Source organism: Oryctolagus cuniculus, chromosome 6, assembly GCF_964237555.1.
Source record: "Oryctolagus cuniculus chromosome 6, mOryCun1.1, whole genome shotgun sequence".
Lineage (NCBI taxonomy): Eukaryota > Metazoa > Chordata > Mammalia > Lagomorpha > Leporidae > Oryctolagus > Oryctolagus cuniculus.
Window position 1 is genome coordinate 80586038 of NC_091437.1, and position 12619 is coordinate 80598656.

At 42.5% G+C, this 12619-nt stretch overlaps 1 protein-coding gene across 2 annotated transcripts in view; it reads left to right on the top strand.

The window, feature by feature from the left end:
• XKR4 (XK related 4) overlaps nucleotides 1–12619 on the top strand; it is a 496677-nt gene that overhangs the window by 307162 nt on the left and 176896 nt on the right. For both annotated transcript variants that reach the window (XM_070076615.1, XM_070076616.1), the window contains exon 2: nucleotides 1740–1939. In XM_070076615.1, the coding sequence (XP_069932716.1) occupies nucleotides 1740–1939 (200 nt within the window). The remainder of the gene's footprint in view (nucleotides 1–1739; nucleotides 1940–12619) is intronic.

Sequence of the window (12619 nt, forward strand, 5' to 3'; positions counted from 1 at the left end):
CTACTCTGCTCCTGATCCAGCTCCCTGCTAATGCAAGCAGAGAGACAGCGGATGATGGCCCAAGCACTTGAGTTCCTGCCTCCCACATGAGAGACTGGGATGGAATTCCTGGCTCCTTGCTTCAGCTTGTTCCAGGCCTAACTGTTATGATCATTTGGGGAGAAAACCAGCATATGGAAAGTGTGTGTGTGTGGTCTGTCTTTCAATTAAATAAATAAAATCTTTACTTAAAAGAAAAGATACATATTGGGGTAGTTGTTTGGCCTAGGGGTTAAGATGCCAGTTAAGATGCCTGCATCCCATTTGGAGGTTGAACACTTGGCTCCAGCTCCTGACTCCAGCTTCCAGCAGTAGTGATGTGATGGATCAAGTAGTTGGGTTCCTAGCACCTGCTTATGAGATGAATTGAGTTCCCGCCTCCCAACTTTGGCTCCCTGGCTGTTGCTGTCATTTGTGGAGTAAATCTCTCTCTCACCCTCCCTCTCTCTCTCTCTCTTTCTCCCTCTGTGTGTATGTGTGTGTGTGTGTGCATGTCTGTCTCCCCCTCTTCTGTCTCCCAAATAAAAAGATTCATATCAAATAATCATGATGTGTGTATCATGTTTAAACTGCATTTTAAAGAAACTTTAAAAATTATAATAATTGGAAAAATCAAAACCCGAGTATTTGATATTATGAAATTATTGTCACTGTTTATAAAGTGTGATAATGGTTTGGCTTTTAAATTATTTTTACAGAAACATTTACAAATGAAATAATGTGCTGTCAGAGGTTTACTTCAAAATGATATGTAGGTAGGATAAATGAAAAAAAGATTGAAAATAAACTGGCAATTACTTAATCTCAGTGAAGAATACAGTGGTTTCATTACCCTAATTTTTTTCTCCTTGTGCATATGTGGGATTTTCAGTAATAAGAATTTTTCATTTTAAAAATAAATAGGGGGCTGGCACCACGGCTCACTTGGCTAATCCTCTGCCTGCGGCGCTGGTACCATGGGTTCTAGTCCTGGTTGGGGCACCAGATTCTGTCCTGGTTGCTCCTCTTCCAGTCCAGCTCTCTTCTGTGGCCCGGGAGTGCAGTGGGGGATGGCCCAAGTGCTTGGGCCCTGCACCCACATGGGAGACCAGGAAGAAGCACCTGGCTCCTGGCTTTGGATCAGCGTGCCGACCATGGCAGCCATTTGGGGGTTGAACCAATGGAAGGAAGACCTTTCTCTTTCTCTCTCTCTCTCTCTCTCTCTAACTCTGCCTGTCCAAAAAACAAACAAAAAAAAAGATAAATAGGGAAGGTTTATAAGCAGATACCTTTTAGTAGTTCAGGTCTGTGTTATGTCTTAGAAGAAATTCACTTCATAAATCCTGTTGGGCATATAGAGGAACCCACAAAAAAGAACGTATGTAGTTTTTTGAAGTAGCAAATTCTAAAAGATCAACAAATAAAAAAGCAAATCCTTTCTTCACCTGAGTTTCCACCACATGCACCTTATGCTTCGTCACAGTGCAACTCAGTGGACTGCCTTTCAGGAGAACCAAAGTTGCAGTGACTTCTCCAAGTGAGCATTGAAGAATAAGGGTACCACTATGCAGTCAACTTTAGGGTGTAGGTGAAAAGCCATCAAGTTCATCGTTTCATGTACTTGCTTGAAGAAGGGGGATTGCAGAAAAGAAAAATAACCCTGGAGTTTGAATTGCAAATGATCATACATCTCTTTCCTGTTTTCCATGTTTTCTTTCCAGATATTTCCACACAATATACTTAGGTATTCGAAGCCGACAGAGTGGGGAGAATGACAGATGGAGGTTTTACTGGAAAATGGTGTATGAGTATGCTGATGTGAGTATGCTGCATTTGCTAGCCACCTTTCTGGAAAGTGCTCCACAGCTGGTCCTGCAGCTCTGCATTATCGTACAGACTCATAGCTTACAGGCCCTCCAAGGTAAGGGCTTGCAATGTGGTTTCTGACTTTGGGGAAAGATTGATTGGCTACTTTTGTGACAATCCGAGGAACTGTCCCAATACCCTTTGTTGACCCAGGCCTGTTATATGTCTGCTGTTGCCCACATGATTTGTGAATGATGCATGGTATTTTCTTCACCATCACTTGTCATGGCTAACAAATAGCAAGATCATTCTTTTTTGCCCTCCAGCTGCCCTCTTAGCAAAAAAAAAAAAAATCTTTTATGATTCCATGCTAGGTCAATATAGAGATGAAAATCCATGGAGGCTTTCTAACTTATGATAGACTGATTTCCAAAAGTTACAGACAGCAAGAGTATGCACGCATACTCGTTGGTAGATAGATAGATAGATTGAATAATTTGTTTCACTTTCTCTCAATATTAAGAAATGGCGAGGGAGAGAGGATTATAAGGAAATGGTAGAGATTGCCCAAATATCTGAAAAAATGTAAGGTGGAAAAAATACCAATATTTTAAAAATATTGTTGATATACTACAAAGTTTTATAAAATGTATTTTATCAGATTATTTGTTATTTTTGTTCTGTTGTCTTCTTTAGTAGTCTCATCAGTATAACCCTTCCTTCATGCCATAGGTGCCCTGATGTTTCCCTAGGGTCTGCTGCTCACATGCTTTTTAGGATAAGGCAGCAAGAAGATCAGACAGATTGGTGGCTACAGAGATAGGTAGATAGGAGGAGGGATGAAGCATGTGAGGCCATTTTCTAAATAAAGCACTTCCTGGTCATTGGTCGTTCCCTCCTAAGTAGATGTTAAGCTGTTGGTGTTCAGCAATATGCTCCTATTATTTAAATCTCAGCAGAGCCCTCTGTTAGTGCTTCTGTGTATGCACACAGCTGTCATGTTCTGGGTCATGCTTCACTTGAGCCTTGGTCTGGTTGCTCAAGAAGCCTCTACAATGTCAGCATGGACTGAATGCTTTCAGGGTGGGAAAGAAGAGGTGTACAGGTACATTTTGTAGGAAAAGAAAGCTCAGTGGTGTATGCGTAACCAGCAACCCATTTATTCATATATCCTTGGCCTACCCTGCCATCACACTGCAAGTGCTTTGGCCAAAGCAGCTTGAGAAGAGGGTCAAAGAAACCATGGGGTATGGTTCTCAGGTGCTATAAAGCAAATTGGAAGAAACAGAAAGTGGGATGTTTGCATAGAAAGAGAAAAGCACAGAGCAGGAGAAGGACATCTATAAATTAGTTGTGGACGACTGCTTGCAGCTATTTCAGTGGTGAAAGACCAGGGCCTCAGCAACAGAGGCTCTGTTCATCCCATTGTCTCCTCATAAGACCTTGTGTAAGCCCCACGATCCCTCTGGGTCAGGTTTCCCACATGTAATGGACATGAGCAAAACTGGAGGAACTCCAGACCCCTCGGCAACTCTTCACTGTCCATGAATCAGTGGTGCCAGGTATGTGCTTGGGGAAATGGTAAGCAAGGAGCAGTATAAATGAATTCAAAAGCAACATCCCACTAAATCTTCATCAAGGAATCTGCTGCTCATGTCAAGAACAATTGGAATTCCAGAGTATACTTGTACCATCAGGACCTCTCTAGAAGAGGAAAACTCAAGAATAGATACAGAAGGTTGCAAGAACTCTTCCTGCAGCCTAAGATCACTGAATGTCTGATCAGATTTTTAAATATTTAAAAATTTACAGAGAAAAACTTCACCAAAGATGACAGAGACAGAGGAGAGAAATTGAGAGATGGTCTAAAAAGTGTGGCCACCTTTTGAGAAAATTGTGTAAAATGTTACAGGAAAGAAACAGAAAGATAGGGTAATCTTTAGTGTTTAAAATCCCTTACAACAGACAGCAAACCACAGATGCCTCAGCCACCAGAAAGAAGCTCTGCCAACACCATGTGATTCCATGTGCATCTTGCAAGAAAGCCGTCTTCAGGGGAGAGACATTATGCAGCCTCCCATGAGAGGGGTTCCCACTTACAATCGGCCCAGCTGGTAAATGACAGCGATGCGAGGGATAAGAGCAGAGCTTTTACCTCCAAGGAAAGAAAAATAAATGTGATGAAAAAGAACCTACTCTGAGGCAGAGTTGCGTACATCTTTATGGTTAAAAAATATTCTTGGTATTAAAGTGTAAATGCACAACTATCAGTGGGTGTGAAACCTGTCAAGTATTTGCAAGTAGCTCTGAATTCAAATCTCTGAAACCTTCTCAGCTAGCAGGCAGAGAAGGATCCTAGGTCTACAAGTCATTCTGTATGTGACTGTCTAAAAATATGGTTTTAGGGTAGAAGGAAAATGGTTTTTTAACCCCATTCCATCCATCTGCTACTTTCTGAAGGACATGCTATAAAAACAATAAAAACAAACAAACAAGAAATATGACATCTTAACACTGACGCAAAGGAATGTGTTCTCTTGGTAGACATTGGGGGCCCTGAGACAGCTGAGAAAATCCTTTTGTGGCTGTCCTCGCTCACTGAGCCATTAAGGCAGAAGTGTCTGGGTGTGCTGGTCCTGACAGGCTTAGGCAGAACTAGTGGAAGGTGAGTGTTTCTTTGTTTGAACTGGTCCAGGAAGGAGTGTGGGGCTCCTGTTCTGAGACCGGAAATCAAGGCAGAGCTGAGCCGAACACAAACACCCTATTCTTGTCATTCCATGCTGTCACTTGAGATATGTTACAGGACACTAGCTGTTCTTCACTGGATCTGGAATTTTTATAAGATCAATGTTTCTGGACTGTAAGAAACAGCTGAGAACTTTGATCATGTGCATCGCTAAGACAACACAGGGTAGTGCATCAGAAAGGCATAGATCAGAGAAGGGGAGAGAAGAGGGGTGGAAAGAGGGAGAGAGGGAGGAAGCCCCTGCTCAATAATCAGAGATGGACCACAGCACTCCCAAAACCTATCACTTCAATTTTGAAGCAAAAGCTCAGCCTCATCTCATCTTTGTCACTGTTTTTATTGCACTTCCCTAGTAAAAATACCCCCATCCCACCCAGACCCTTGGAACCAGCCTACTGCTTCTCTTCCTCTCCTTCTCTTCATTCCATTCTCCTTATAGTAGTCACACACTTATGCTGTCAATGTTCCCTTTGACATTCAATGAAAATTAAAGCGAGATTCCCAAGCAAGTTGCAAAGACCTTTATTGCAGCACATGCTACTGACTGTCGATGCTTTACACCCATATGTCTTCCTCTCTGTTCTGGGAATGGTACCATTTCTTTCCCACCTCAGAGCCTTTGCACATACTCTTAACTCATCTCTATGATATCCTTCTCCTCTTTTCTTTTTTTATTTAAAATACAGTGAAAGGCAGAGTTACAGAGAGGCCAGAGCTGGGCTGGTCTGAAGCCGGGTCTCACACACTGGTACAAGGGCCCATCTTCTACAGCTTTCCCAGGCCATAGCAGCACCAGACCCTGCACCTCTTTTCTTTAGCCTCCCTAACTCCTACTCTTCTTCCAGAATTCAACTTAATAGACTGGCCTCTCTTGCCTGCCCATTCATTTTTTTTTGTTCCCTCATAGGTATTCCCTCGTGGTATCCTGAGTGTTAGCCTGTGACCTGAAGCAACTTTCTTATTCTGGCTAAGCCTCAATTTGCCCATGTGTCCTGGGATAATATTAGTGCCTAATTCATAGGATTGCTAAGAGTAGACAGTATAATAAATGCAAAGTATTTGACCAAGCCCCTTCACATACAGCTCTTTCGACTACCATGTGCCAGGAATCTTACTAAAAATGCAGATTCTGATTGAGTTGAGGTGGTATCTGATTTTTAAAGAAGGGCAATAATGGGTGAGAATTTTGATGGCATGTGAAGAATAGGAAGAATAGTACAAATCTGAGGTCATGAAACCTCAATTAATGGGGCCTGTGTTAGAAAGGAAGTGTAGTGAAGATTGACCCTCAGACTGACAGAGCGTGGAAACCCAGGCCTGAGTCTGTTTCACTGAGAGGATCCAGTAAAATGAAGACAGACAAGATCAGGACAGTCATTCTAGGGAAAGAAATTTGTAGACATTCTAAGTCTGAAATGGAGGAGGACAACCAAGTAAAAAGTCCTGGGACTACACAAAGCAAGGGAGACTTAAGACACAGAGACCCTAGAATACTTGATTCTATCCAAATGGTGCAAAGAAAATAGAGTGTAATTGGACAATCTTGAGATTGTGAAGTGACCAGCAAGGCTAGGGAATCTGTGAAGTTGCCTTTAATGTTGTGATTGTCACAGTTGGTCTTCTGTAACTGTGGGTTCTCCATCCACAGATACAACCAACTACAGATCAAAAACACAATTTTTTAAAAATTGTGTCTGAGGGGCCAGCATTGTGGCAAAGCAGGTTAAGCCACCAGCCTGCAATACTAGCATCCAATATGGGTACAGGTTTGAGTTCTGGCTTCTCCACTTCCAGTCCAGCTCCCCGCTAATGCATCTGGGAAAGCAGCAGAAGATGGCCCAAGTGCTTGCATCCCTGGACCCACATATGTGGGAGACCCATATGGAGTTCCAGATTTCTTGTTTTAGCCAGGCTCAGCCTTGGCCCTTGCAGCCATCTGTGGAGTAAACCAGCAGAAGGAAGATATCTCTGCCTCCCTCTATAACTCCAACATTCAAATAAATAAATAAATCTTTTAAAAATTGTTTCTGGTGAGAGTGGGCATCCCTGTCTGGTACTAGATCTCAGTGGAAATGCTTCCAACTTTTCCCCATTCAATAGGATGTTGGCTGTGGGTTTTTCATAGATTGCTTTGATTGTATTGAGGAATGTTCCTTCCAAACCCAGTTTGCTTAGAGTTTTCATCATGAACGGGTGTTGTATTTTATCAAATGCTTTCTCGGCATCTATTGAGATAATCATATGGTTTTTCTTCTGCAGTCTGTTAATGTGGTGTATCACATTGATTGTCTTGCGCACATTAAACCATCCCTGCATACCAGGGATAAATCCCACTTGGTCTGGGTGGATGATCTTTCTGATGTGTTGTTGCATTCTATTGGCGAGAATTTTATTGAGGATTTTTGCATCTATGTTCATCAGGGATATTGGTCTGTAATTCTCTTTCAGTGCTGCATCTTTTTCCGGCTTAGGAATTAAGGTGATGCTGGCTTCATAGAAAGAATTTGGGAGGATTCCCTCTTCTTCGATTGTTCTGAATAGTTTGAGAAGAATTAGAGTTAGTTCTTCTTGAAATGTCTGGTAGAATTCAGCAGTGAATCCATCTGGTCCTGGGCTTTTCTTTGTTGGGAGGGCCTTTATTACTATTTCAATTTCTGTCTCAGTTATGGGTCTGTTTAGGTTTTCGATGTCTTCCTGGTTCAATTTAGGCAGGTTGCATGTGTCCAGGAATCTATCCATTTCTGATAGGTTTCCCTGTTTGCTGGCATACAAGTCCTTGTAGTAATTTCTGATGATTCTTTTTATTTCTGAGGTGTCTGTTGTTACATTTCCTTTTTCATCTCTGATTTTATTGATTTGGGTCTTTTCTCTTCTTTTTTTAGTTAGTTGGGCCAATGGGGTGTCAATTTTGTTTATTTTTTCAAAAAACCAGCTCCTCGTTTGGCTGATTTTTTGTAATGTTTTTCTTGATTCAATCCTGTTGATTTCTTCTCTGATTTTAATTATTTCTCTTCTCCTACTAGATTTGGGTCTGGTTTGCTGTAGGTTTTTTAGATCCTTGAGGTGAATTGAAAGCTCATCTATTTGGTGCCTTTCCAATTTCTTGATGTAGGCACCTATTGATATAAACTTTCCTCTTAACACTGCTTTTGCTGCGTCCCATAAGTTTTGGTATGTTGTGCTGTTATCCTCATTTACTTCCAGAAAGTTTTTGATTTCTCTTTTGATTTCTTCTATGACCCATTGTTCATTCAGGAGCATGTTGTTCAATCTCCATGTGTTTGCGTATGCTCTAGGGATTCCTGAGTTGCTAAATTCCAACTTCATTCCTTTATGGTCTGAGAAGCTGCATGGTATGATTCTAATTCTTTTGAATTTGCTGAGACTTGCTTTATGGCCTAGTATGTGGTCAATCCTAGAGAAGGTTCCATGTACTGCTGAGAAGAATGTAAAATCTTTAGCTGTAGGATTGAAAGTTCTGTATATATCTGTTAGATCCATTTGGGCTATAGTGTCGTTTAAATCTACTGTATCCTTGTTGATCTTCTGTCCTATTGATCTGTCTATTTCTGAGAGTGGAGTATTGAAGTCCCCCAGTACTATTGTATTGGGGTCTAAGTCTCCCTTTAAGTCCGTTAATAAATCTTTTAGATAAACTGGTGCCCTGTAGTTAGGTGCATATACATTGATAATTGTTATATCTTCCTGTTGAATTGATCCCTTAATCATGATATAGTGTCCCTCTTTGTCTCTCTTAACAGTTTTTGTGGTAAAGTTTATGGTGTCCGATATTAAGATGGCTACGCCCGCTCTTTTTTCATTTCTGTTGGCATGGTATATCTTTTTCCAGCCTTTCACTTTCAGTCTGTATGGATCTTTGTTGGAAAGATGTGTTTCTTGTAAGCAGCAAATAGATGGGTTTTGTTCCTTAACCCAAATTGTTTCTGAACATACACTGACTTTATTTTCATGTCACCATTCCCCAACTATGCAATATAAAAACTGCTTAATTGGTGTTTTCATTGTGTTAGGTGTTATAAGTAATCAGGGAGTATTGTGTAGGTTGTATGGAAGTATTTCACTTTATTTTTATTTACTTAAAAGGGAAACAGCAAGAAAGAGAGAGAGAGAGAGATATCTTCTTCCACTGGTTCACTCTCTAAATGCTTTCCACAGCTGAGGCTTGGCAAGGCTGAAGCCAAGAGCTAGGAGCTCACTTTGAGTCTCACGTGAGTGGCATAGATCCAAGCACTTAAACCATCACCTGCTGTCTCACAGGGTTCCCATTAGCAGGAAGCTGGAAACAGAAGCAGAGATGGGTACTTAAGCCAGGTACTTTGATATGAAATACAGGCATCCTCAGCTGCATCTTCACAGTTGCAGCAAACACTGACTCCACCATTACACTACTTTAGACAACGGATTTGATCATCCATGGATTGTGGTATCTAAGGAGATGTCGGAGACCAAAGTTAAGTGGTGGTAATCCCTGAGGATACCAAGATATAGCTGTAGTAGATTTTGTTAGTGTAGGTCCAGTCTTCCATCATTGGTAGTGAAGATATTAATTTATACACAGGCAGTTGTCTACAGGCCTTATCCAGCAAAGCAGCATTTGCTCATTGTCATGGTCACTGTGCTTCCCAGAGCACCCAGGGAATGATCACAGCACCCCCTGTAACTTTCCCAATGAGTGTGTATAAACCACAGTCTGTTTGTACATTACAGCCCCCATTCTGACAGCCAGCTGTGCAGTCCTGCACAATGGAGCCTCCATGCAAAAATAATGCTTCCTGGTAAAGGAACCACCCAGGTGACACAAACACAAAGACATCCAGGCCTCAGTATATGCAAGCAGGTACCAATCTGTCAACCTAGATGTTTCTACTTTTTCAAGATGGCTTTAGTTTTCATTTCCAGTTTCTGCCTTTGTTTGTCAATGTTGAAAACTCTTGTAGCCTCTAAGTGCATTTAGATGAAGTATGCTGAGTTACCAACAAATGCCTTTTCCACAGGCCGTGAACCCAGTAAAGCTTTGCCATGCAAGAAACAAATCACTTGTCCCTACTTCAAGTCTCAGTTCTTATTTCAGAAATCCTCCTGTGTTTCCCCTTTATCAACAAGTTTGTCCTGAGCACTTTGTGAATAGAAAAGAGAAACAGCAAGAAGACAATTCTAATTATTCTTCTCCCATCTTGCATCCCGTGAGGTTCCTAAGGAAGTCAGAAGTGAATGGGGCTCTCTTCAGATACCCAGCAAACATCATCAAGTGCTAACTCAGGTTACATAGAAATCTCCAAATTGAGAAAACCATCTCATTTGTCATGTCCTGGCAGAGACTTTCAAGACCTAAATCATTGGATTTCAAATTGCTCCACATCATAGTGAAACTGGCAGCTTAACTTGGCTCAGGTTAGGGAGGACCCAGCTGCCTCCATGCCCAAGTCCTTCCCCCTCTGCCACCGTCTTCTGAGTGTGCCTGGCTTTACCTCCCCCATTTCTGCAGAGAAGGAAAAGCGCAGGCGAGAGTGCCAGTCTGTGAGTGGGACTATATTCCAAGTCCCCTTACATCTGACTGCTTTGCATTTGCTATTTTTGTTAGTTCATTAACACATTTATTAAAAAATTCTATTGTGTGCATGATGGTGTGTGAAGCTCTCTGCAAAATGTGTCCTAAAAAAATCACATTTTACTAAAAATTTATAATGTGGCATGATAAACAACGTGACAAAACATGCTTTCTTAGAAGTACCTTATGCCGGCACCGCGGCTCAATAGGCTAATCCTCCACCTAGCGGTGCTGGAACACCGGGTTCTAGTCCCTGTCGGGGCGCCGGATTCTGTCCCGGTTGCCCCTCTTCCAGGCCAGCTCTCTGCTGTGGCCATGGAGTGCAGTGGAGGATGGCCCAAGTGCTTGGGCCCTGCACCCCATGGGAGACCAGAAGAAGCACCTGGCTCCTGCCTTCAGATCAGCGCGGTGCGCCGGCCGCAGTGCGCTGGCCGCGGCGGCCATTGGAGGGTGAACCAATGCAAAAGGAGGACCTTTTTCTCTGTCTCTCTCACTGTCCACTCTGCCTGTCCAAAAAAAAAAAAAAAGTACCTTATTTATTTAGTTTCTTTTCCAGAAGGAGTGGTTCCATTTCCTAGAAGAAATAATATAAAATAAGAGGATCCCTTAGTGGGTACCTTTCTCCCCTTTCCAAACAACTCTACTTGGATAGCCCTTTGCCCATTCTCAGATGGTCATGACTGGATCTCAGTATCCATATTGGACAAAACCACAAAGCGCTTCTGGTTCATCATTCCACCTGACACAGGAGTCTCTGATCAAATTGTTCTTCACTCAAATGCCCAGACCCAGGGTCCACCCTGTCTCCAGGAAGGCTGCTCAGTATCACAAGAGTAGCCCAGGAAGCCTCCTCTCCACATCCTGCCCAACAGCACTCTGGTCCCTCTGTGACATGTTCTTCTTGCTGCCCTTGGGGCATTGAATGTTCATGCCAAACAGGTTACCTCAGCACTCAACAAGAGTCAGCATGGGTTTCTGAGACGATCTATTTTAATCTCTTTATTATTGTAAACAGTGGTTCATGTTATTTTGTCAAGTTTAATTAGATAGGGAATAAGCTGATGAAATAGACTGGGAAAAGGGGGCTGTTTCTATAAATCTGTGTGAACGTCTGGTAGGGTCAAGGCAAGAAGGTGTGTTGCTACACCTGTGGCTTCAAAGCATTGGGATCCACAGGCGGTTTTGTGCTAGCCTAAGATTTAGGGATTGTGATAGCAGCACCCTCTCCTCTGTCCTCTGCAACCGCTGTGTATGCTACTGGCCACTGAAACTTCCTGGCACAATGCTAAGAGCTGAGTGCACTGTCTACTAGTGTACCCCAGTCCACTCTGGGTTTCACTCTTGGACCTCAGATCATTAACTGCTGAGTTTTGAATCAGCATGTTTTATTATTATTACTATTATTACTTTTTATTTATTTGAGATGCAGAGAGACAAACAGACCAACAGAGAGTTCTTATCTGCTGATCAATGTCCATAGTGGTTGGATCTGATCTGGGGCAAAGCTGGGAGCTAGAAATTCAATCGGGGTCTCCCACATTGGTGGCAGGAACCCTACAACTTTAGCCATCAGTACTACTTCCCAAGGTCTACCTTACTGGAAAGCTGAAATCAGGAGCCCAAACTGGTACAGAATCCTCTTAGTTCAATTGGGATGCAGGCATTTTAATTGATTTTTTTAACCTCTAGGTTTAAGACATTCCAGGAAGCTGGAACAGAAAGCAAAGCCAGGCTTTAAACTCAGGTACTCCCATGTGGAACGTGGGTGTCCCAAGCAGAGTTTAACCACTGTACCAAGCACTCCCGAATGTCCAGTCTTCTCCTGGTTTTACATATCTTAATTGACTCTATTTGTACACTAGCTAGAATGAGGCAGCATTCTGGACCTAAAATGGCTCAAAATGCTTTGCCCGACCACATGGGAGGGTTATATTTAGTGTCAGATGAAAAGAAACAACATTACAAAATTGAACCCAAGTAGGGAAAGTTCAATTGGTTACTGCTCATGCCTGTCTTATGTGACCATGGTTTGAGGAGTTGGCTGCTTTGTGATTGGCTGAGGCTTAGCTTTTCTACACAAGGGTAAATCATAGTCTGTTTACACATTAAGTTATACATCAAGATTCAGTTCACTATGTACTGAGAAACTTTTAAGCCAAATTTAAATATCTATGGGGACAGCTTTAGGCTGACCTTAATTCACACATGTACTATTCTTACTGCTGAGGGCACATGTGAGGTCCAAAAGAAGTCGCAGCTTGGAGGTCCAGTGATAACAGGACCTTGAGCTGAGCTAGAAGCCAGAAAAAAAGCTCTTCTCTTCTCCCACCTCCCACCTGCCACCAGTGCCACCTATTGGCAGGACTAGGGGGCAGCTGGAAAACGGGGTCTGGGGAGCCTCAGTCACTCCTACATCTCAGAGTGGAGGGAGCTGGCACCACCTCCCTTTCTGTTTGTTACTTGTGCTGCTACCAGCTGGA